The sequence below is a fragment of the Silurus meridionalis genome, chromosome 5, assembly GCF_014805685.1.
Source record: "Silurus meridionalis isolate SWU-2019-XX chromosome 5, ASM1480568v1, whole genome shotgun sequence".
Lineage (NCBI taxonomy): Eukaryota > Metazoa > Chordata > Actinopteri > Siluriformes > Siluridae > Silurus > Silurus meridionalis.
In genome coordinates this window covers 25,075,203-25,102,149 of record NC_060888.1, presented here as the reverse complement: position 1 = coordinate 25,102,149, position 26,947 = coordinate 25,075,203, and the positions used below count along the sequence as shown (strand labels likewise).

The 26,947-nt window shown below is 38.8% G+C and overlaps 1 protein-coding gene across 2 annotated transcripts in view; it reads right to left on the bottom strand.

Annotated features, from left to right (window-relative positions):
* Positions 1–805: 805 nt before the first annotated feature.
* Positions 806–26,947, bottom strand: part of syt9b (synaptotagmin IXb) — a 50,609-nt gene continuing 24,467 nt past the window's right edge. For both annotated transcript variants that reach the window (XM_046850543.1, XM_046850544.1), the window contains exons 4-7: positions 9,685–9,805; positions 7,032–7,203; positions 5,117–5,246; positions 806–1,291 (exon numbers count right to left, since the gene is read on the bottom strand). In XM_046850543.1, the coding sequence (XP_046706499.1) occupies positions 1,220–1,291; positions 5,117–5,246; positions 7,032–7,203; positions 9,685–9,805 (495 nt within the window). In that variant the 3' untranslated portion in view covers positions 806–1,219. The remainder of the gene's footprint in view (positions 1,292–5,116; positions 5,247–7,031; positions 7,204–9,684; positions 9,806–26,947) is intronic.

Here is a 26,947-nt window from a genome sequence, read left to right as displayed (position 1 = left end):
ATTTCGTTACTTTAATTAAATAATATTTTGTATACTTTGTGACATGATCCTGTAATTTTATTTGTTAATTGAAGATCTCTTTTTGAAAGATAAGCTTTAGTTCTTTGTTTTATTTTTATTTTTCGATTAACTGACTTGTTTGCTCTTCCTTCTTTCATTCTGGCATGTTGAAAAGGCTCTTGTGTTGATCTTGGTTCATGCAGTGTTGAGGCGAACAACTTGATTTGAAAATAAAACCCTACAAATCAACTGTTTTTGGATGTTCTCTAACATGTGTATTGGTGTTGAGTTGCATCTCTGAATCTACGTTCAATATGAGTCAAATACTCAAGAACCTAAATAAGACATTTGAAGACTTTTACTCAAGTCATATTGGAATTGGTGACATAACTTTTAACGCAGTGAGGTATCTATACTTTACCTCAGGTATGAATTTCAGGTAATTTTTACACCTCTGGTGGGTATTGAGAAATTTATTTATCCATTTATTTTACAAATATTTACAAAAGACAAATATTCTGCAGCTAAAACATTAAAAAGTTGCCATTTTCTGCGTAGCTAGTGTTTGACGCTAAGCTGAGACACATACAACCGGCGCTTAAATCCCATGTAGCTCCATGTAAAACTTTGGTGTTTCTTTATAGGTATTAAAGACAATATAAAAATTTGCCCATTTTTTCCTCTGGTTGGATTTGTGGGGTATCTGGTTACACAATATCAGCTTCTGAAAATCATTAATAATGATATTATCGGGATTTTAAAGAAGTCATTTTCGATACGCAATAATCACGACCAGCAACTTTGCTATTGTACGTCTCGTATTTTTATACAGAATGATTTAACGCTGTAAAAACTGATACCATAAGAACTAAATTACACAAAATAGAGGCCATGCACTGCACTCAGAAAACATCAAGAAGTTATTACAATGTGTTACAGAGGTACAGAAAACATGTCAAAAATACTTACCTCTCAAACAGAGTTTAAACAAAACAGTAACTATGTTAGGAATTTGTGGGTTTTTTTATGTTTTTTTTTAAAGAAGCCTACACACACAGTCATTTTGACATGCAGTAGAACAGACACACGCCCTTTCCACCCGGAGAAAAAGTCCAGTGTTTGTTTGTTTTTTCCCTGCACCACCTTATCAAGTGTGTACACACATTTTGAATGACCTTTAGCTGAGATGTCTCACTCTCCCAGTGATCAGATGGACGTGTCAGGGTGATGGTGGCACTTTGAGGGAGTTGCAGGAGCCTTGGCTTTCTCCAGGATTTCTCTCACTGCTCCACTGGAGTGGAAGAAAGTTAAGAGGTCAGGTTAGGGCTCCTAGTACATGGTTAGACCAAAGGTATTAAAGCTTTTGTACACAATGGACCAGTTTGGGCTTGCAGACTGGCTGGTGGGGTGTGTTGGGGGAATTTGGGGGTTCTTACATGAACAGTATATATAATATATAGGTAGTCCACCACTTATGATGGAGACATGTTATGACAACCCCATCGTAAGAATATCTTAAGTGCTATGACTGTGTCTTTCCTGCTTCATGCTGATTTATAATTTTCATTCTCTGCTCTAAACTGATGGCTTTCCTCTTTTTTTGTTTTCACTACAAGCAGGAAAATACTTGGGCACTTGGAAGACATGCTTTTATCACTAAAATTGCTGTTTGAAACAGTTTGATACACACTGAGACTTTACTCCGTCTACTGTTAGCCAGAGTGGGGCATCTCAAAGGGCGAGAGATACGCTCATCCCAGCTGCACATCCAACGTATCGTACGCTGCCTGAACATGTTGCGTGAAATTTTAAATTGTTTTTACAATTTTGTCGTATTACTATCATCTTAAGATCGGAAAACCGTAAGTTGAACCCTCGTAGCTCTGGGACTATCTATATATATATATATATATATATATATATATATATATATATATATATATATATATATATATATATATATATACAGGGTTATTTAAAGAGAATAAACCGATATCATGATGCATTGCTTCAGTTCTCAAGAATTGTCATGGAATGAGTCATTGACCATTTGAAAGAGGAAATACATTAGTTGATCGTGAGTATAATACTTGTGACTTCGCTGAAGTTTTGTACTTTTGTACTTTGTGGCTTGACACAGTTTTCAGTAATGATGGCCTCTGAAGTTTCTAGTTTCTAACTAATGCGACAAGCTGCATATTTTACCATATTATCTTCAAGACAGAAACATATCAGGTGAGTAAAACATGGTTTATAGCTGTTATAGAGTAAGTGCTAACAGGAACTTGGTCATTCTATAACTTAAATGCACCTATACACATGTTTAAAAGCATGACTTGTCATTCTTTAATAAATAAAACGTTGAAATTGTTGGAACTTGCTGTGGAGCAGGAAGAATAGAATATTTGGTAACAAGAACTTGAATTATTTTCCTGTAGCTGCATGCCTTGGTTTTTATTTCTTACATTTATATACTGTAATACTACATGATGTGATTTTGTCAAAACTAACTTCCTCAATTCATGTATATGCAGTCATGTAAAATTAAAGTACAACTACTTTGAATTCTATGGTTTTACGTCAAGTTATTTCAGTCCTAAATTTGCTCGTTGCCCATATAAGGAATCTTACGATAGTCCCTTCCTTAGTTTTCTCATTCTCGCCAAATAGCATCTCTTGATTCGAGTTCCCTTCTTTTTTTTGCCTTAATTTGCTTTGGCCTTTTCTGCCATTCTTTTTTCTAGCTTGTCGTACGAATAAAGCTCGAACAGATGTCAAAATAAACCCTCTATTATGTGCCAAAAAGAGACTAGGGGCTGAGTGTTTGACCTTGGCTGGAGAAGCTGGGGAATTGAATAATTGAAGAAAACAGACTGGGGTTAAAAGAGGTCAGCTACACATGGCTAATAGTTCCAGAGCACTTTGTAAAAAGCCTTGAAGATGTAAGATGAAAACAGGTGCACAGTTTTTTTGGGGGAGATGTGTGGAGTCGAAAGAGCCTCTGTGAGGGTCAACACCACTGTGTAATGGAGAGTAAATTATATTTCACTCTTGATGACATTTTTTTGTCAATTTAACCTCCATTTTAAGACACTTCTAAATTGTTATAAAGCTAAGGTATATGAACAATGGACTTTTACAACTATAAGTGTTTTTTCTCCAAACTGTTACCACAGCGTGGGAGGCAATACCTTTTTCTATTTACAATGGAAAAGCCTTTATTTATTTCATACACATTACAGCGAAATTCTTTCTTCGCATGTCTTAGGTTGCTTAAATGTTGGGGTCAGAGCGCAGGGTCAGCCATGATACAGCGCCCCTGAAGCACAGAGGATTGAGGGCCCAAGAGTGGCAGCTTGGCGATACAGGGGCTTGAACCCCCGACCTTCTGATCAGTAACCCAGAGCCTTTATCACTGAGCTATCACATTCAGGACAGGATATCTTTGGATGCAATAACATGAAATTTTCCCTTGACTTGAACATGGAGACACAAACCTGTTCTAGCATGACAATGGCACTGTGTACAAAGCCAGCTCCATGAAGACATGCTTTATATGAGTTGGAGTGGAAGGCTGACTGTACCCAGAGCCTTCTCAGCTCACCTAGGAGAACACTAAGGAGAACAACTCTCCACAAGCAAACTCCATAATCTAGTGGAACATCTTTCCACAAGAAAGGAGATTAAAATAACAGTAAATGGGGACTAAATGTGAAATAGGATGCAAGTCTTATGCACAGGTGTCCATATAATGCACATTGCAAGTGTCTAGACTTCATGGGCATTGGGATTTGGGGGGATTTTTTTCCACATGTTCCTTATTAACTAGTTACTTTGTCAGTTGCTCCCCACAAACATCTGAAACAAACACACTTAAGAAAGTGCTATCTGCCCTCTTCCAAATACACATAACTATTGACTAGAGTTGCCCTGACAGACAGAAGTAATAGTAACACCATGTCTCAGAGCCAGACATCACAGCAGGTGAAACAGTTTTGTGTCATCTAGTGATGAGTCGTTCATGAACGATTCGTTCGAGTCTTTAATGTGACTCAGAAGAATGAATCGTCTGAAAAAGTGAATTGTTCATTTTCTACTAGATGCACAGGAGCAAAGCATCGCAAGGGCTCCGTAGTTAATGTACAGGAAACAGAATTTAGTAGTTCATCTCACGCATTGCATAGTGTCGATGGGAGTCACGTGATAAAAGAACGAATGACTCAGACCAGAAAACTCATGACATGAACTACTCAATTCTGTTTCCTGTGTAATTGTCAGGAACCACCAGCCTCGCTTCCACTCAACGCCCCACACGCTCACAGTGACTCTCCATAATACTAAAGTGCCTGCACCTAGCGCTCATCAGCGCCCTTCCTATTTAAAGCCCTCACTTCCACTGACCCCTCGTCCGTTCTACAGTTTTCGCTGGAAGAACTCTCATGGACTAACTCCTCATGGAACCCGTTCTAAAGGATTGAATAGATTCTATAGACTTGCCTTTCTAAGGGATTCTACAGATTCTATGGACTTTACCTGTACGGTGTCGACTACCTGTGTCTCCCGAAACAATTCGGATTATTCTCTGTTCCCGAGACTGCAGCTTTATTCCTTGTGCGATTCTTGTGCGAACTCATTAAACCTCTTTCCGTGTCACTTAAGTTTTCGCCTGATTTTATCCGGCCTGACATTAATGTACTACATAGCATTTATGGGGGTCATGTGACAAAACAACTGATGATGCAGACCAGATATTCTATTTAAAATAATTTGTGCTTAGCTGCATTGTCATATTTTCATTATTAGAACTATATAGTCAAAGTTTGTGTATGTATACGTCTAAAAAAAAATGTAACATTTTTTTTTAAATTTCTGATCAAACGAACGAAATGAACTAAAGAGCTCAAAAAGATTTGTTCATTTTGATAAACGAGATTCAAAGAACCAAGATCCGATCTTCCAGATCACTACCGTCATCATTATCATCAAGATTGAAAATCGTGATCTCCATTTCTACTTTTTAGAATACATTTTTTGAACATTCTAAGACAGGTTTAAATCCTGATTGCTAACAATTGCATTTCCTAATCTGTGATCTTAGGTTATTTGACATAGCTACCTCCACAAGCGGGTGCCAGTGGGCAATGGGCTTCCGTGGGTAGCTTAGCATCTCATTCCAGTGATCCCGGCCCAGGCTTTCAGCCAGGCTCCCCACTCGACACACACCGATGATCTCGTTATGCCCGACACTGTGGACAACAGAATATTTTTTTTATTATTAGAGCATACAAACAATAATTTTTTTTTTAAATACAGTGAACATTGAGTAATTACATTATAAGCCTAAGATTGAGAGTAGCCTTTTAAGTAAATTGACACTTCAGGTAATTTCAATCAGTGTAAAGGTAGCTAAAACCTTGTGATTTTCTTACACACTCAATGCCAGTAGATCTGTGTCATAGTGAAATTTACATGAGACACCGAGGATTAATTCAGTTTGTAATCAAATACCTGCTGTTCACATCATCATCATCATCATCATCATCATCATCATTATCTTTGGCATCCATGATGATGATGGAGAGAGCATTCTGTATACATGGCAGTTGAGTTTTGAATAAGCATGCAATTTAGCCCACGAACCAGACGTGAGTGAAAGAACTTGTGATTATTTCTCTACCACACATTAGTGAAGAGTTTTCCCCATTAGAGGAGAAGTCTACCTCTGCATTCTCAGAAATTATAATAAATTATTTAAATGCGTCAATGTTTTTTAACTTCAAGGTTGAAAGCTGATTTTACAATGTGAGATCTTCACTTTGTTTGCCACTCTTTGTGGCAAAAGGTTTTAAGTTGAAAAATTGTTAAAGGTTCTGTAGAGAACAGTCACATCTGCGTAATTTCTGTTTTGGTCATATTTTTGCGCTTATCGATTTATAATCTGGTTATAATCACTAGTTCTTGGTTCTTGCCTGGTTAACTTGTGCTGTTTTGTGTCTGGGTTTAGGTCTAATCATGATTTATGGCTGTCTGACTATATGGCGAAAACAATATACTGTATAACCTCAAATAGTGTAGTGTTTGGATGTACAATTGAATCCAACAACATGACGTTTTTAGATGTTACCATGGAGAATCTGGAATGAAATGTATCCTCATCATTAATTAAAGAAAATCCTGCTGCCTTCAGCCTGAATGGTATTTTTCTCTTTAACATGCCAATGTGAAATATTTAGGCATGCTTGACATACATTCATTTTTTTCTCTCATGCTGAAGGAAAGGTCACGTATAAATAGGAGCATAGAAAAGCGTTCTGTAAGAATACAATCGGCCAGGCTCATGTCCGGGAACCATGCCATAGTTCCTTCTTTTCTTTCAATACACAGCCACGGGTGGGTTTAAATGCTTCCCCGGTACGCAGGGTTTCCTCAGAAATGCTCTTAAGCGTCCCCAGACAACGCAGAGTCTATCTCATTTGCAATCGAATGTGCTACTCAGAGGCCCATCTTTGATTGAGACATTAATGTGCGTTTCCCGGGGAGCAATGCGGGGAGGTTGAGTGGCCTCGAGGACGAGGAGGATAGGGATGTTCGCCAGATGATATCATCTCATAAAATATTCACTATTAACAATACTTTGGAGCTAACGCCCACACCATTTCCCTTCCCTTTAATCTCTCTGGGTTTATCTTCCTTTCTTTCATTCTTTCTGACGGAAAACGTAGATCATAGCCAAATATGTACATAAAAAATAAAAACAGTACATGATATAAGTAAAAAAATGGTCAGTGGAAAAATCTGACCAAGACTTTTATGCAGGATATACATTTGTTGTTGCATATCGAGTTAATTTTTCTGCTCACTCTGTAGAAGAGGTAAAGTACATCTGAACTGCTACTAAATCCTGGTTTTAGATAAAAGATTTTTGAAATAAGACGCCTCCACAGTTCTTGCTTTGACCCTGGCCAGAACTTATCGGCTTCTGAGAAAAGAAATCTTGGCACGGCAACTGCAGTGCATATAAGGTTTCTTACCGATCGTAGTCCATCACAGCGATTAACAGACTGATTTGGTCTATGTTCTCAGGAGGGACATCGAAAACTATGGCTTCGTTGTAGACGGGGTTTAGAGTGTTTCTCTTCGTGGAGGTTTTTCGCTTTTTCAGTCTCCGTCCATCACACATGAGCGAGACTTTCACATAGGGGTCTGAAATGCAGAAAGATCGAACAGGAATTACTTATTATACACATAAATCATTTTACAGAGAAACTAATTGACTTTCGAATACAATGGATTCTTCAATACAGATGTCAAGAGCAAAAGATTGAATTCCCATAGGATAAAATGAAGACTAATGTAATTGGAGGCACTCAGTGTGCTTGTTTGCAGCTAATTGGAATCAATTTCACCGTACAACAAGCAACCTAAAACATAAATCCAAGATCTGTAAGTGTTATTTAAAGAGCAAATAGTTATCTGGAGTGATATCTATCATGAAATGACCTGCCCAGTCACTGCACCTAAATCCTAATGAACTACTCTGAGATGAACTGGATCAAAAGGCTGGAAAAAAATCTCTACTCAACTAGTAAAGAACAACATTGGCAAGTTTTACAAGAGACAAGGCAAAGTATTTCACTTGAATGTTTGAAGAAAAGAACTTAAGCATTTAAGGCTCTTATTCATACTAACAGGGGATTTTTCAGTGAAAATAAAATTTTACATCTGTAGATTTATGTTTGGTCAAAGTAAATCTCCATACAAATAAAAACATCTAGTTTGTTGCCTATAAACAAAAGGAATGTTTATGTGTCTCTCAAAAACCATAAAAGACTATGTGTTTCCACACGTTTGACATTTACAGAGCCATTTCTGCTAGTCATGATCAGCTATATACAGTACAGTACAGAGTCGAAAAACAAAACATTCAGGAACAAGGTTTACATTTATCTAGACTACAATTGGCAGATATCTTTATCCATAGTTTTTTACAGTTATCTCATGTAAACAACTGAGCAGCTATAGGGTGAAGGGTCTTGCTTAGGGACACCATGTGTGGCATGACCATGACCCATAAGTGGCAGCTTGGTGTGGCTGAGATTTGAACTCACAACCTTTGGATCCAAGAGTTCTGCTGTTCTTATGATTCTCTGTAGGGCCTTGCAATCTAGTACTGTGCATCCGCTATACCAGACGGTCAGGTATCCAGTTAGGATGCTCTCGATGGTGCATCTGTAGAAGTGGGTATGGACTTTGGGGGAAGACAAACTTCTTGAGTCTGCGCAAAAAGTCAGAGAGGTGGACACCAAGAAACGTGATGTTCCGTCGATGTGTAAAGGGAAATAGTTAACCATCTGTACCATTTTGAAATTCGCGATCGTCACTTCGGTTTTGCTGATTTTGAGGCAGAGGTTGCTATCACTGCACCATTGTGAGAGCGATCTCTCCTCATCTCTGTAGGCTGTCTGATCTCCATCAGTTATGAGGCCCAAGATGGATGTCGTCCGCAAACTTAAAGATGATGTTGGAACTTTGCTGGGCAACACAGTCGTGTGTGTTGTGTTTAGTACACATACTGCTGTTATCAGTGACGGTGTTTGTGTATTCATCTAAGTCTGTGTCTGCTGCATCATGAAAAAAGCTGCCAGTCTGTAGTGTGAAAGCAGTCCTGAAGTGTAAAGATGGCTTCCTCACTCTATTGATAGATTGACCTGATATAGGATTTTTCCTGCTTTATTTTTCGTCCGTATGCTGGCAGGAGGAGAATGGAGCTGTGATCAGCTTTGCCAAAAGCAAGGTTGGAGGAGGGGTTTGTAGCTGTCCTAACGGTGATCAAGCATTTGCTCGAGTAGGAAAGCAGCTTCTTTTCTTCTTCTGAAGTAGGAAACCCAAAACTTGTTACACAATGTGAGCTCAATGAAGATATGGTTTACATGAATTTAAAGTCTAAGATCCTCGAGCTCTGACCTCAAACCTACAGAACACCTTTGGGATGAATGTGAACGCTGACTGCACTCCAGGCCTCCTCACCTCACCTACATCAGTAGCTAAATTTACTAACACCTCCACAAGCACACTCTTGTGGTACGTTTTACCAGAACAGTGGAGGTTATTATAACAGCAAATCGGACAAAATGTGGAAAGAGAGTGCAGGGTCAGCCATTATACAGTGCCCCCGGAGCACAAAGGGTTAAGAGCCTTGCTCAAGGGCCCAAAAGTGGCACCTTGGCAATACTGGGGCTTAACCCAGAGCCTTAATCACTGAGCTAACTTTTCACTTTTTTGCAAGATTTTTCCGGGGTCAGAATTGTTCAAACTAAATTTGATAAGTTCTGTGAAACCATACATTTAAATTTGACAAACATTCCAAACATCATGACTGAATCTTTTGACTTTTGCATATGAGAAAACTATAGAAGAGAAAATTGGTGGCACAGAGAGTCTCAGGAGTGCATTTGTTTCACTCATTTCCTGTCCAATGATTTTTTTTGTGTGTTAAGACTTGAGTGTATTTCCCCTGGGGTTGATTGAGTGTGTTGCCATATTTGATGAAAGTAAAACATCAACAATCTCATTACAAATTAAATCTCATGGTGCCACTGAAAATCACAAGTTGCATTATGCAGATTAATGTTCAAGACATTCAGGCTTTTTCTTAATAAAGGTTGTAATAAAGACACTGAATACCTGAAGCTCCTGTGATGTCCATGGCTTTCAGGTTCCTGGCTTTGATGATTGTGATGGTCAATCGGCCCGCAGTCGGAAGGTAGCAGAGTGAAAACATCAGATCTCCCAAATCCACATTATCCTGCAACATAATCACAACACACAATATACCCACCACTTTTAATGTGAGCAAACTTAACATTTACAGAATGATGGTACAACATTACAAATGACTGTCAATGAAAATGGTCTCCTGTATCTTATAATCCATCAGACAACACAACACCCCAAGAAACAAACCGCTCTGAGCTCATTATCACTGCCAAATCATTAAAAACATGCTCTCACACTTTTGTCTGAAGGTGTCAAAAAATCCAGATGCAACCCCTAATCAAAAAAGACATACACTCATGTCCTGGAGCTAAAGATGTTCTCCAAGTTCCTCTGAGTGAGCTACCAATCCAATGGATCAGTGACTAAAAGAAATCGGACTCGGATACAGAGCCGTTTTTTTGTGAGAACATTTTCAGAGGCCTTTTTCCAATCAGGGAATCCTGCACCTTTCTAAATACTCTAGTTTTCCATTTCACACCAAAGTGAGGAGAAGGACTCTGTAATTAATTAACACCCCTCTTCAAAATAGCACAATTTCACACAAGAACAACATCCCATTGCTTAAGAGAAATGTAGAAATGCTTTTAATAAGCATTCAATAGAATACTGTATGCATTGAATGCTATGTCTGGCCTAAGTAGACTATTCAGACACCTATTTGCAGTGTACACAGTGGCTATTAAAAAATCTACACACCCCTGGGAAGTTTTTGTGCTGTAAAAGTGGGAAACAGGTTGGTATTTCATACATAATTGACTTAAATATACTGGATAAAACCTTAAAAACTATAGCTAATTATTTTTTTACTTTAAAATATTGTTAGACAGGGCTTATGATACACTGTTTGAATTCTGATATCATGGCACTGCTGGCTAGCTCTCTAATGCTGCACCTTGATCATGCTCTACGTTCGGAGCCAATATTCTGTTATACTACACACTCTATAAAGAAAAGTGTGTGGACCCATGAGAATTAGATTGGTATGTTCTTTTTAAACATCCCATTCCACATTTAGTCCACATTTGCTGCTACAATAACTTCCACTCTTCTGGAAAGATGTTCCACTAGATTTTGTGCCACAAGGGTGTTAGTAAATTCAGGTACTGATGTAGGTGAGGTGAAGGGGCCTGGGGTGCAGCCAGTGTTCACATTCTTCCCAAAGGCATTCAATAGGGTTTAGGTCAGAACTCTGTAGCAGGCCACTTAAGATCTTCCACGACAACACATGTAAAGCATATCTTTATGGAGTTGGCCTTGTGCACAGGGCACTGTCATGGAGGAACAGGTTTGGGTCTTCTAGCTCAAGGGAACGAAAATTTCATGCTACCACATCCAAAGGCATCCTATACAATGGGGTGAGTTCAAATTATGGCAACAGTAAAAAAAGGAAAAATGTATCCAGCCATATGTGGTTCTTCAGGTAGCCTAATATTGTATGTATATTATATACATACAATGTATATATACACAGTATCTCACAAAAGTAAGTACACAGTGTCTCTTAACTTTTATACAACAATAAGGATACTTAATAATCCATATCCTTCTCTCTCTCTCTCTCTCTCTCTCTCTCTCTCTCTCTCTATCTTTCTCTCTCTATCTTTCACTCTCCGTTGTGTTAACGTGCTCCTGAGGTTCCAGTGACCACTGTTCCTGCCCCTCTCCTCTCCTTCGTCCCAGCCTGCCTCTGAATGGTGTTCTCTTCGATTGGAGGCCACTCCATGCAGCTGGGGATGGTTTCGCCCCAACGGCCTGGAGATCCATGAAATAACACAGGAGCACTGAGGCGGATTTGGACTTGTAGTTAATGTCACAGGACTACATTTTGCATCTGATTACTATCACTGCACACCTCAAATTGTTCCGCTGTAATAAATTGACATCCAATGCCACTCAGATGAGGATGGGTTTCCTCTTGAGTCTTGGTTTGACATCATTGGCTGCACATTGACTATTTTAAAATATATCCAAGTTTAATTTCTATAGTATTGTCTTTTGAGAGGATATACTAAAGTACATACATACACATACAGTACATACACACTCCTTTGCCCTCTTCTAGCTAGTTTCTTTGCCTCAGTTTGCTAGTCACAGCAAAATGAGTATCAAGGTCTATAAGCAATTTGTATTTACAGAACGTAACAGAATGCTATACAGAATAGCAACAGGAATTAACTAATTAAATTCAGGTGCAATGTAAAGAAAACCCTTTATTTTATTTTATTTATTACATTGATTACACTACCACGATTTATATGCACTAATATTTATGAGAACTTTTATGAGATACGCAACTTCTGCACACCTCTTCCTGACTGTACCCAGTATATACATTTTTCCTTTTAACAAAATGTACATCTTGTTTTTAAAAGCTTCGAATTCCTTGTGTGTATGGGCACACTTTGCAATTAAACCCATTCTGGATCTGATTCTGAATAATCTTGTAATAAAACAAAGACTTGTTTGCATTTTGGTCTCCTACTCTTGACCAGTCTTTCTTTGCTCGTAATTGATAAAGAGCTCGGGCTTGACTTGAAATCTAGCCACAGAGATTTCCTCAAGCTTTATATTGTCCATCTGCATACTTTTGCTGACATTCCATGTATCAGTAGAATTACATAACAGGATGGAAGAAATGGAAATATTAAAGAATATATATGTCATAAATCATTGTTCGTGTAGCTTAAATGGCTTTCTAATGCGGACAGCAGTCAGCATTTTGCACGAGCGTACGGATACCAGGATTTTCATGGGCTCCTAATTATTCACTGATTATACCTACATTAATGGAAACTGCAAGATTAGAGCAGATGATAATGTTCCTAAGAGCATTTTAGATTCCGTACTAGGACTATTACCAAGAGTCTGATCGCTCTGTACCATCTTAATGCAGTCAGATATAAAAGCCTTTGACATGTTGGATAATAAGGTACCACCACGCAGAATACAAATATCAATTTGAAAAGGCCAACTTCCAGTGAGATTCCGGACTCCTGCCTAACACATCCATCTCCTTTGTGCTCCCAAAGAGCTCCATGGGTGTATTAAGCTAAATTATCCTCGTAATATGAGTTCAGGGAGGTTCAGGAAGTTTCAGGACCCTCAGGTCTTTCTCACAGCAGGATATTTTATTTATTATCAGTAGTGAAAGGTCATGGCCAGCTGCAGCTGCTTATTATCAGGATAGGTCCCCCTGACTGTGCCTGTCAGACTGGGAACAACGCTTATTACCACCCAACGGGGGGGGGGGGGAATGGTGTTGCATCTGCAGTCAGGTACAATTACGTACAGTACATTTAATTATAGTCAGAGACATTTAAATACAGTATATCATTACTTGCTGTGCAAAAGGGGATTTGTAACAGGAGTTCAGAGTAGTGTCAGCAAGGTTTCATGACTGGACCAATTTCTAATAATTGACCATTAAGTCCAATATCGTTGTAAGAAAAACAAACAAAGCAACACCCAGGGCTCTGGGCCTCCCAGGGTAAGACTGTGGTAAGACCAACATTTTCTTTTGAAAAAAATTCAATGCTCACAATGTTTGTGGATGAAGAAAAGCAAAAATATAAAGTAAAGCTGCTTTGGGACAATGTCCATTGTAAAAACTGCTATACCAATAAAACTGAATTGGAGATTAGTTGTTAATGAGTTAAATAGCTATAACAAGGAATTAATAGCTTACTGGTAAAGATTTTGACCTGCTGCTTGGAAGGTCATGAGTTCAAATCCCAGCACCACCAAGCTGCCACTGCTCAAGATCCTCAAGCGCTCAGTTATATAAATTCTGGATATGGGTGTCTGCCAAAAATGCTGTAAATTGGTCAAAAGACTTGAATGTTTTGTTAACTAAATTAATATTTAGTTCAGAAAGTTCTTAAAGGGGAAGAGTGCTTATGAACAGCGCTGCATCTAGTCGATAGTGTGTTCTCCATTGCTAGCAAAAGGGTTTCAGTTGCTGTCTGCTCTATTATGATGACTAATGGGTACCCAGGGAAGGATTTAACTTTAGCCCAATCTGAGTTTTTGTCTTGTTGGAAATACAAAGTTGAACAAATCAGCTGGATATACAGTATAGCACATATATAGTCCTCACCAAAAGTATTGGAACAGCAGGGCCGATTCTTCAATTTTTGCTTAAGGCATTTGAGCTTGAGATCAAAAGACGAATATGGAACAACTGATTAGAAATTCAGTGTATGGTCCAAAAGACAGCATACTGGAAAAAGCGATAAGGAAAAACAGGTCAGGACAAACAGAAAATGCAAACAACCAGTGAATTTACTCAAAAAGGCAAACAAGCAAAGCATGCAAAATAATCTGAAATGCTAAATTTGGGAATTCCTACAGGAAATATTAAGTGGCTCAAATGGAATTACAGTCTTAAAAAAGCTTTATATAGTTCCTTTTCAGTAACTCAAACTGTGTCGAAATGTGTTGGGAATGCGCCGAGTGTTTAAAGTATAAAACGCATATGGAGTAAAGGCAGCGGCAGCTTCTGTTTGTTCACAAAGCGCTTTGTGTGTATGTGTTGAATTGTCTGTCAATTGTTCATTAGAGGAAGGAAAAAGAAAAAAAAAAAAACTGGATATATTACTGGGAGCAGAGCATGCTAGTCGGTTGCGCTCCTTGCATTTATGCCCCCGCTCTAGCTGAGGTGAAGTGGAGAAGCCAGTTCTTGGGGCCCCCTGTCTGTGCCGAACCCCAGTGAAGCGAAAAAGGTCCTGACATAGGACATTCTGGGGATCTGGCCGTGAAGGGGCACATTGCACTGCAGTATCCAGTGCCCGCCCTGCCTCGGCCCCCTCAGGGACTTGGCCGGTTAACCCTGCCACGGCCAGCTCCAGCGAGCTTTCTCCTTAGTCTCCACCCAGCATTTTTGTGGTCCAGGGGATCTTGCCACCCCTAGAGCTGTCTTGGGGCTCTGCCCTGGCTTTAGGCACACTGGAGGTCAGTCTCGAGAGACTGATACCCCTAAGGCACTTTCTGGCAGCTTGGAAAGCTCTTCCAGATGTTTCTCAGTGGGTCCTGCACACTGTAGAGGGATGCTACTCCTCCTCCTCGTCTTCATGGGATTCTTCCCACCCTGGTGGGTAACCAGCAGGCTCTAGTCCTGGAACAGGAAGTGAACAATCTCCTGAGGAAGGAGGCCATCGAGGTGGTCCGGGTTCTACAGCTGGTATTTCATAGTTTCCAAAAGGAAGGGAGAGGTTGCGTCCTATCTTAGATCTACGTCAGCTGAACCGCTCTCTGATGAGACTCAGGTTCAAGATGTGGACTCTCAAGCAGGTCGTGCTTCAACTCAGATCCGAGGACTGGTTTGTCATGCTAGATCTAAAGGATGAGTACTTTCATTTATCCATCCTTCCTTCTTACAGGAAGCTCGTGAGGTTTGCTTTCGGGGCTGAAGCTTACCATTACCAGGTTCTTCCGTTTGGCCTTGCCCTTTCATCCCGTACTTTCACAAAATGTCTGGATGGGGCTCTGGTTCCCCTAAAATCTCAGGGCATCCGCATCCTCAACTACATCAACGATTGGTTGATCCTAGCTCAATCAGAGCAGTTGGCGATCCGGCATCGAGATGACGTTCTCGCCCATATAAAGGCGTTGGGGTTTCGGCTGAACGCCGGGAAGAGTGTGCTTCTAAAGTGCTTCCAATCTAACATCCAATTCTAAATCTGAAAGTAAAAGGGAATTTTATTGGAGCTTTTTTCTTAGGATGAAATGTCCACTCTGGAGTTATTTGCACAAATGATAAATAATATGATGAAATGAGAGCAACATATACAGAGATCGCATATAATCTAGTAGAACATGGGGCAGGAAGGGACAGGGCATGGAGGGATGGGGCAGGGTGGAGTTTGTTCCGAGGAAGTGTGTTGGACTCCCATTTCCTCTCTCTCTTGTTGCTTTTAAAAAGCATGTTGTGATCCATATGAACTTCTCAGACGGAAGCCAGAATGTTATGAAGCCGCTGATGAATGATTCATTAATGGCTGATCAGTTAATTTACATCCGTTGTTTTAGAGTCCCATAAAACCCCAAAAAACTTTTTCAACAGAATAATTTCATCATTTATTTTTCATTTTCAAAACAAGAAACGAACAAAAGCAACATACACTAACCAGTAGAACACCTTTAGAAATTAGGAAAATAAGCTTTTCAGCATGATTACAGTAACTTCATTTCATGTAAAGCACCATTGCAAAGCCCCATTGTTGATACTTTTACAACAACAACATGCACACAAAGTGTTTATCAGGAAAGCAAAGTAACATTTCAGGTGTTTTTAACTATGTGCAAATGTTTCTAGCACTCAGCCTCTTTGTGTGAGCTAGGCATTAAGGGATGGGGCCTTGAGAATCCACCGCTCCACTCAGGCTCGCTAATTTGATCACGCCCTTCCGTCTGTAGACTATAGGATAACAGTCGCCTCCATTCTCATAAGCACTTAAATCAAGTCAGCGGTGAAATTATGGTCACTCGCACGCAGTCAATGAGATTACAGCACGGTTGTGCAGAGGTTCAATATTGGCTGAGAGAGAGTACAGGCAGTCCATCTTGGGTGATTATCTGGGCTCACAATTCCCCCTGGAGCTCCTCTAACCTTTCTATGCTGTTTAAAGAAGCCTTTAATGGCGTACGTCATCCTCAAATACTGACACTGACTGCGTATGATAAGTGCAAAATGAATAGAGGTATGTTAGGATAACTCTAACCATGCTAACTCGCCATCACTGACTGCTAGCCAACTTTTCGCTACACAACAGTGAAAGGTGTGTTGCTTATATTAACTAATAAATATACAATATCTGCAATTTCTGAATAACATTGAAACAAAACAATTTTTATAATTGTAAATGCTCCTTTTACAGCATCACTGGTAATATTATATTGATTATATTGATAATATTGAAGGTGCATGAAGGAATAATAATAAAAAAAATGAATTGTAAGTTTTTATGGATGGAGTATTCAATGCTAGCAAACATTTTATTTAGAAATAAAGCTGATGTTAGTTAGCTTCAACTACCCATATTAAAGTTTCTTGGTTGAAACAGATTCCAATTTACCACTGACACTTAAAATGTGTGACCTGAGGGCTATTTTTCTTTGTTGCACTGTATGTTTTTATTCAGTTCACACATTTTTAACTACAGATTAAGTAAAGAATTTCCACACTTCAGATATTTAGAGTAATTTATTACTTTTTATTTGGCAAATATAATGAGCAAACTATGACTTTGAAAGACTTCTAAAGATTTCTTCTTTGTTGTCACTTGAATCATACTTAAACAGCAAAAAGGCAAGCGAACTGTGAACTATTATTACAATTTAGCTTGGCAAATGTATCAAGCAAACTATGACCGTGTCGGCCTTTCAAAGTTTTCACTACTTTTTCTACATTTGTTGTCACTTGGACCAAACATGAACCCCAAAGAAGTCAATTAAACTATAAACTAATCAGAAAAGGCAGACAAAATAAGCGTGTGCTAAAGAATCTGTCACTGAAAATCCCCACAGTTTCTAAAAGGAACAATTGCTCAGAGCTCAAATGGAATTGTAGAATGTAAAGTAGGAAAGCTTGAGCTTGTTTAAGCTTGTTGATCCATTGAGTAAGCTAGTGCTAGGGAGTGGAAAACAATGCTATAACTTCATATAAAGTTACATAGCACATATCTGTTCCCTCTGAAAATACTGGAGTGGCATTTGGTGTTTAAATCATTTGGGCTTGAGATGACATATTAGAATTTCAGAGTTTTAATTGCCAGATACAGTATGTACATTTAAATCAGGGGTCACCAACGTGGTGCCCATGGGCACCAGGTCGTCCGCAAAGACCACGAGTCGCCCGCGAGCCTTTTCTAAAAATAGCTAATTCCTACCTTGTTAAATCATTGATGATAATTATTGTGAGAAATCATTAACATGATCATGATCTTCACATAGATCAGGGGTGTCAAACTCAGTGTCAAATCCGGCCCGACGTACAATTATATCCGGCCCACGAGATGATTTTATATAGATCTATTATTATTGATTACAGATCAAATGCTAACAATAGAAACTGCAGATCAAAGATGAACTAAGTCAGTAAAATTGATAAGACCTGATCAGGGAAAATATGAGAATGAATGCTCTAAATGGCCTGGGAATAGTTTCCAATATTGTAAACAAAATGGGAAGTAAACCATCAGTGAAACCAATAGTAAGACCTGCTGCTACTAGAGACATTGAATGGGCTATCTTAAAGTTCTCGAGTATCTGATTGCTTGAATATTTGAGTCATATTGAATGTAGGCTCAAAGATTCATTAGTCCTCATAACATACTATAGCATGTTGGTGAAAAGCCAAAACCAGTTAATTTGTGAGGTTTTATTTCCTAAAATACAAATCAGAATGTACCTCAACACTGCATGAACCAAAATCAACACAACAGCCTCTTCAACACGCCAGAATGAAACTGAGGTCAAACAAGTCAGTCAAAAAAACAAAGTAATAAAGCAATCTTTCAAAAAGGGGATCCTTAGTTAACAAAGGAAGTTACAGTGTAATGTCACAAAGTAGAAAAATCATTTGTATTCAATGGACAAATCAAATTTAAGTAAATAAGATTAGTTAAAGTAAAAACAGATATTCAGAGCTGATGGTGATGTGATGCACCTCTTAGTCTCAGAAAGGGCCAATATTTTTTTTAACAAAAGCTGGTTATTGAAGTTTTTTGGAATTAATTTAAATGCTTTTTGGATTGAAAATGAGGCCAGCGGTGTTAAAAAGTCTCTCACATGCAGCAGATGTGAGTAGGGAACTTAATGCCAACTCCATACAGAGGTGCTTTTTCATTTATGAGGCTTGCTTTTGTTGCTAGGTTACTCTGTACCCAATATATAATGTCGTGATTAAAAATTGTGACATTGTATAAGAATGTCTTAATAAGTTTAGATATTCTAATATAGTAATTGTAAACGATGGAACATTTACTAATTACTAATCATTTCTTTTGCACATTGTGCCCAGTGCGACTAGCATTAGCCTAATTAGAGAACAATAATGGATTTAGATTCTGTGGCGCTTTAACTGTGAAGTGATCATAAAAACAAGACTTGATTAAAATTGTATTTAGCTCTTGGATTAATACTTGTGTATCATTAGAGGAAGTTTGCTGACCTTCATTAACATGAAGAACAAGCTATCGAACAGTGTGACAAAAAAAAAGACACCGATCAGGCATAACATAATGACCACCTGCCTAATATGTGTTATGTTTCCATTTTTCCTGCTAAAACAGATTTGAATCATTGAGCTTTACAACATTAACCTTTTCTCCCTACGTCCATCAATGAGCCTCGGCTGCCCGTGACCCTGTCGCCGGTTCACCACTGTTCTTTCCTTGGGCCACTTTAGATAGATAATGACCACTGCAGACCGGGAACATCCCACAAGAGCTGCAGTTTTGGAGATGCTCTGACCCAGTCGTCTAGACATCACAATTTGGTCCTTGTCAAATTCGCTTAAATCCTTACGCTTGCCCATTTTTCCTGCTTCTAACACATCAACTTTAAGGACAAAATATTCACTTGCCGACTAATCTATCCCACTCACTAACAGGTGTCAGTATAATGAGATAATCAGTGTTATCTACTTCACTGCTCATAATGCTATAATTGTCATAGCCTGGTTGGTGTAATCTTAAAAGGACACAGAATTTGCATTCTAAATCTGAACGCAGCTTTGTAGCAGTGATATTTGACATTTCTGAATTAAAGCTAAACTCAAATCATATTGGAATTGGTGACTTAGTAGTCAGGCAGTAAATATTTACATTTACTTCACTTCTGTTCACCAATAAACTTAATCCAGAGAATCAGGAACTCCGATATGGAATGATTGTGGAATATCCTGTTAGGATTGAGATCTCAGGACAAGGTAGAGCACTAACTAAATGTATTAAACAAAATATAGTGATGTCATAACAACTGCATTATGGAGGGTGACAATACCCTTAACTCAATGTGCAGAATTGCATTGTGGGTCACATGTGGATATTGACAAAATATAGGTACATAGATATGTGCCATATGAAAATGACTGAGCAGAAATACCGTATTTTACGGACTATAAGCCGCTACTTTTTTCCCACGCTTTGAACCCCGCAGCTTAAACAACAAAGCGGCTAATTTATGGATTTTCCCTGGGTTTTCTCGGTTTCACAAACTTCAAGACAAAAAAACTGAGCCCCATAACATTAGACCAATGAAATTGCCGAATGGGTTCAGGTGAACCAATGAAACTCTTGATATTAAATCAGATGCGCTCCCACTGAATCGGGCCGCACCACATCATAAATATGGATGAGGTTCCTCTGACGTTTGACCTGCCGCTCACTCGGACTGTCTACAGGAAATGCGAATCATTCGTCACGCTGAAAACAACCGGGCATGAAAACACACTTCACCTGTGTTCTGAGCTGCACGGCATCGGGAGAAAAGCTTCACCGATGGTGATTTTTAAACGCACGACGATGCCAAAAGAAAAACTCTAGAGAGAAATAGTTGTGAAAGGAAGGAGGAAGACAGTGAACAATGACTTTCTTAGTAGGCTACTGTTTAGATACAAGCCATGTAACAGACACTGTCTTTCATTAAAGCCTGTGTAAAGTTCATTAGTTTCAGTGTAGACTAATGCGGCTTATAGACAGGTGCGGCGTATTTATGTTCAAAATAAACATCTTTGTAAAATTCCGTGGGTGCGGCTTATATTTCGCTTAGTGCGCTTTATAGTCCGGAATAAAATGTTTGTCTTATTTTCCAAGAATCTCTCTGCGCTACCTAATGGCATGATCCTGAGCTGAATAGCCTTGTTTAAACACGTAGACTTCTAAAGGTGAAGATGAGAACGAGTAAAGGAAGTGATGGGAACGGAAACTTAATCACAACAAGGAAAAGTGTGTACCGAGAGTGTGAAAGCCACGTGTGAACAGCAGATGTTTTCTTCTTTCACTGCAGACTCTAATTTCATTTACTTTTCGAAAGAACAGGGAAATACTTTCCTCTGTAGTATCGCCACAGGGGTTCTTACTCCCAATTGTGCTCTGTGAATTTTGTAAAAAAAAACAAAAAAGTGCAACTGAGAAAACCGCTTGCAAATTTCAAATATCCCCAAGTTCTGGTGTTCCCCTAGAACGAGCTCCAGCACGTGCACACATTTTCTAATATCATAATTTCTTCATGTCACATCTACTTGCAGATTTTGATTCTACAAAAGCTCTTTTCACATGTAGGGAGTCATGGTCATAATCAGGTCTCTTGAAAATGATTTATGCATTTATGTACATACTAATCCATTGCTGCATTTCCCAACAGATACGACCTATATATGTTTGTTAGAAAAGCCTCGGATGCTCGGTGTAATTTTATTGCAAACCTCTAGCATCAAAAGTACGATTGAAATACTCCCAGAGTATGAACAAACGGTTACTCCACTTTTCAAAATAGAGATCAATAACGTCTACCAATTTTACACATGTACCCGATCAATTGTTTTTTAATGCCTTGTGTGTCTTGTTTTGCTACCTTTCCCTCAGGACTTGCCCTAAATCACGCTACAGCAACCTCAGTTTCTGCCACACGATCAAGCCAGCTGGGGTAAAAGACTGGGCAGGGCGCTTGTGCACTGTAGGGTTTTAAAGTAACCATCAGAAGCACTTAGGGGGGAAAAAAAGCTGCCCAGTGCCATGTAATCTGCTAGTGTTTTAAACGTTACATTGCTACTTCTGCTGCTGAATGTTTCTAAGAAACTCACCAAAGAACATTGCTGACGAAGTGGAAGAGATATAATGGAAACGATATTCTACAGTACAAAGGAATGTGCAAAGATTTTTGTAAAACCGTTCTTTTACACTCGGTATTAGAGCCATTCATCATTCAAAATGTATGAGATTCATGAGATTCATGAAATTCATCATTCATCACATATAACTTCTGGTTATTTCAAGATGATATCCTGTATTTGAATTACAACAAAATGTTTTTTGGAATATTCTTTATCCCTGGATATTAAAAGAGGCCACACCCCTTTAAGTAACATTACATAGCGACATTTCTATTTCGAATCAGTGTTTTAATTTCTATTAAAAATGAACTATCAAGTTAAAGCATATACAAAGTTTTTATTCTTGACTTTGGTTCATATTGATTTGGAGCAAACTGAAAATGAAGATTCGCATGCATTAAAGTTCAGGCAACCACCTCAGGGAACTGGTGAAGTTAGAAACAGGTTTAGACGACCAATACAACCATCTTGATTTACTTCTCATAATCATACCATAAATATTTCACCCAATGACAGCCCTACTATCCTCTTATAGGTTTCTTAAATGCTTAAAAAACAGATGCTTAGGGTGAGCCATCGATGCTGGATGAGTGCTAATGAGTTCAGACATATTGTCAGGAAATTAGCCAACTGTTTTTTTTTTTACCGGCCTGCATAATCAGACGTGGGAGGTTTTGTAAGTAGATACCCTCCTTTCCTGATCACTCTGGAGATGATTAAAGCTGAACAAACATAGATGAAAAAAGCTAAATGTTATTTAAACTGGACAGCATTGTATGTTGTTAAAGAGCACTTTACATGCAGTGATCAAATATATGTCTGAACTAACTATTGTATATACACTATATGAACATAAGTACTGGAGCACTGGCCTTTTCCAGCCATAAAGTTCTTCCCTAAACTGTTACCACAAAATTGGAGGTACACATTTCTACAGGATGTCTTTGGATGCAGTAGCATGTGTGAAGCACAGAGATTCAAACTTGTTCTACCATGAAAATGCCTCTTTGCACAAGCCCAGATCTGTTAAGAAATGCTGTTGAGTTGGAGTCAAAGATCTTGAAAGGCCTTCTAAAGAGCTTTGACCTAATCCATACTGAACATCATTGTGAACGAATTGGAACCCTACACCAGTACCTACTTTTTCTAACACCCTTATGGCCAAAATCTCCACTGACTCACTCCAATCCATCTAGTAGAACATTTTCCCAGAAGAGTGATGGATTTTCTAACAGCTAACGGGGACTAAATGTGGACTGGGAATAAAAGCCAATCTTATGGTCAATCCAAACCAATCTTATAGTCAGGTGTCCACAAACTTTATTCCATTATAGTGTATATTTGTCGCATACATACAGTATTATATGGCTTCAATTATTGTAATCACCATTCTATAATAATAAACTGGCTTGTAAATAACTGTAAACATATTAACAGTTCCATTCGCAATCAAATTTAGGCAGGTTTTGTAAATATTTTCAAATGCCCTTGCAAAGCTAAACTGGTTACATTCACACTATTCGGCAGATCGTCTTTTGGATTTACAGTTATCTCATTCATACAATTGAGCATTTGTGGGTTAAGAGCCTTGTTTAAGGGCCCAGCAGTTGCAGCTTGGTGGTGTTTGGATTTAAACTCATGACCTTTTTATCAGAGGTCAAACATCTAAACCACTAAGTGACCACTTCCCCAGTGTATTTTCCACAGGTTGTTTTTAGTGGCATGTATTTTATATGATGAATATGTTCATTTTAATAAATGTTTTGAACACAAGACTAATTTCATGAACTCATGATGAAAAAGCTGAAATTAAAAATATTACAAAAAGCAGCACAAAGAGCTAACACCAACAGCTTCATTATTAGTAAAAAAGTGTCACAAATGCACATAATTTGCACACACACTCTCTCAACTCGCTGTACAAAATATTTCATACAAATGAATGCATACTCATCGCACAACTTTATCTTTTTGCGATTTAAAGAAGCAGAATTCTAGATCCGAATATAAAACAACTAATAAATATTTAGATTTTTACTCATTCAGTCAGTTTTGCACTATGAACTATGAACTGCGAATTCACAACACAACACTTAACCCTGTCATGGTGTTTGGTGCATCCAAGTGTATCATATCCAGTTCAATGCTCAACTTATCCATGTTGTTGTAATGATAAGAAAACGATGCCACCCCCAAGCCCCTGATGTTACTGAATCTTGGCTCCTGACCAAGTGCTTGGTGCTGAGGATCAGCTCTGTTGCTGTGGCAATGTGGAGAGCAGTTTGAAAACAAGCTGCCCGGCTGCGATAGAGCACATTCATAGAACAAGGCTACTAGAGAACTCCTGCTAAGCCCTTGAGTAAGACTCTTTAAATCTAAACTGCGAAAAAGAAATGTTACGGATGTGAAATGTAAAAAATATTACCTCTTGTAAAAAAAAAACGAAAGGCAGCTTAAACGTTTCACCTCACAGTTCCAAGCAGAACCTTGTTAGAACAAAAAAAACTCAATTGGTGAAAAAAACGTTTTCGGACATGTCCACCCTAATACATGGTTTTGAAAACGCCTATTTTTCTCCCTGTACCACACTGTGACAGCGTTTTTTTTCAATCAGCGAGAACATTGCTTTTTGAAAACGCTCTCCAATGTGGATACATTTGTAAACGCTGTTTTCACGTCAACGACTGTGAAAATGCAGACTTTCGATAATTATGATTTATTTTTAGACATTGCCGCGACGTTTCGAATATCGAAACGTCTTATGGATTTGCTCATGCGCAGTGCAGGGACGTGAGCGTTTTAGCTGTTTCAGTGTGAGTGAGCAACTTTTAGGGAATGATTGAAAGCAACATTGTGGACACGGAGCGTTTGTAGATGAAAACGCCATTTTCGAATTTATCTGGATTAGTGTAGATGTAGCCTAAGATGTAGCCTAATGTTTTGTGGATTTTGTGGAGATTCGTGCTCATTCAGCCACAAGGGTGTTAGTGAAGTCGGGTACTGATGTACTGTAGGTGAGGTGAGGAGGCCTGGGGTGCAGTCAGTGTTCACATTCATCCCAAATGTATTTAACAGGTTTGATATCAGAGCTCCATAGAAGGAGACCTTTCACACCAAACCCATGTAGAGCATATTTTTATGTAGCTGGCTCTACACAAAGGGCCACTTTCATGATAGAGCAGGTTTGGATCTCCTATTTCACATGGAATGGAAAATTAACTGCTATAACATCCCAGTTATGTGCCCCCAACCTTGTGGTAACAGTTTGGAGAAGAAATAGATATGGCTGGAAAAGTGTCAGGCATCCCAGTAGTTTAGTCCATAACGGGTTGTTTCAGCTCTACCTGAACACTGCTGAACATGGTTCGGATGAGGTTGTGCAACACTTACTACGCACGGTTACATGCCGTCCTCTGTGGTACAAATGGTGATGAAGAACAAGCCGAAGGCAGGAAAATGTGACACTAATTGGCCGAGCTGTCATGTTCTCCAAACCTACCCAGCTCTCATTAAAAAATTGTCTTGTAGGCAAAACTGCTGCTAAATGTTTACACGGTATACAATTTCAGCTCCGAATACGTCCTTTAAAAAAACAGTAAAAACAAAGTGACACCTCTAAGCACCCAGACTCTCATTATGTTCCCATTATCCTTCCGCAGTCCGCGACAAAATAACGCTGAGAGCTGCGAGCATCACAACAGAGCAATTATCATCCTTTCATGGTCATTTTTATTGCTTCAACAAGGACGCATTTGAGAGCATGCCACGATGACTTGGCCTCCTAATCAAGAACGATGATGATAATGAAGAAATAATAAAGAAACAATCGACTTAAAAGGAAATACGCTCCCATTGCTTTTGCTTTAATCCCTCAGCGCTCGTTTAACTTGGATCTCAGATTCATTCAGATCTTCGCTTTGCTTGTTGCACATTACTGACCTGACTTTCCTGTAATTGAGATTAAGGACCGTCCAACACATTTCCACAAGAAACGCTGAACAATTTTAACCTTTTCCACAATCAATGATAAATAAAGACTTCTGGACTCTTTCAGTCCAGTAATTAACCTCTTCATGATGCCTCCCCCCACACACACACTGTAGCTCATAGCAGCACGGCTATAAGCTTTACACCTTCTACAGGAGGCCATTCGCCAGTTATCGATCTGGTGTTAAAAACTCCATGCAGGTGGCAGCTGGCTTTACTGCTGAGGCGACGCTCCTTCTCGGAGAGGATATATATATATATATATATATATATATATATATATATATATATATATATATATATATATATATATATAAATAAACAGATGAGAATAAAACCGAGTAGATTTGAAGCATCCTTTCGTATCTTTGATCCAATTAGGCATCGATTCTTTTGGGTGCTGCTGTCAAAGTACGCAGTTTTTATTTATGGTTCGTATGATTATATATGGCATTTCTATCAATGCACAAAAACGTCCTTTCGATTTTTCAATGCGAGCCAGGGGTTAAGAATCGGGCGGATGGCAACAGAGCTTGTGTGCGCACGCTTTTGAAGTCGTCCCAGCAGAGCAGCTTTTTTATAACCGCTATATAATGTATGCCAGAGCAGAACAGCCCTAATGTAAATTTAAAAGCACTCTTAAAAAAAGAGGAGCTTTCTGAGATGATGTGCAAAATGTAATTAATCAGTAGTTTGGCTTTTAAAAAGTTTTGGTTTTTGAGAAAACAGAAAAGCATTCACTCCATCATTTTAATATCAGAAAAAAAGAAGGAAACTACTCAGTTACATGTACATTACAGCCGAGTGATGTTTATTGAGCTTGGGTCAGCACACCGGGCCAGCCATGATACAGCACCCTTGGAGCAAAGGGGTTAAGGGCCTTGCTCAGGGGCCCAAAGAGTGGCAGCTTGGCGACACAGGTTCTTGAACTCAGAGCCTTTGAACTACCACCTAACCTAAGAAGTGGGTGTGATATAGAGTGTAACGCCACTCCTTGGCGTTGCATGATTGGCAGTTCAAAAACATTCAGTCAACCATCTTCACAAGCTTTAAAGGAAGTACTGTACATAATAAATGACCCAGGGGGAACCAAACTGGAAGGTGGAACTGTGTAGAAAGACAACATGGCATTGACTTTTTAATGATGTTTTAGTGAATATTTCATGTTAAATTCTCATTTTTTGAGGAACTTTCTAATCATGTTATAGAGTTACACACTTTTTTTAATAATAAAATGCTCCTAACGTAACAAGCCTTGCCAAATTGGATTAGACAAAATGAATACTTGCCCTTCCGGTGTGTTCATTTACACACAATGACATCAATTTGTCCTAGAAAACATCCTGTACG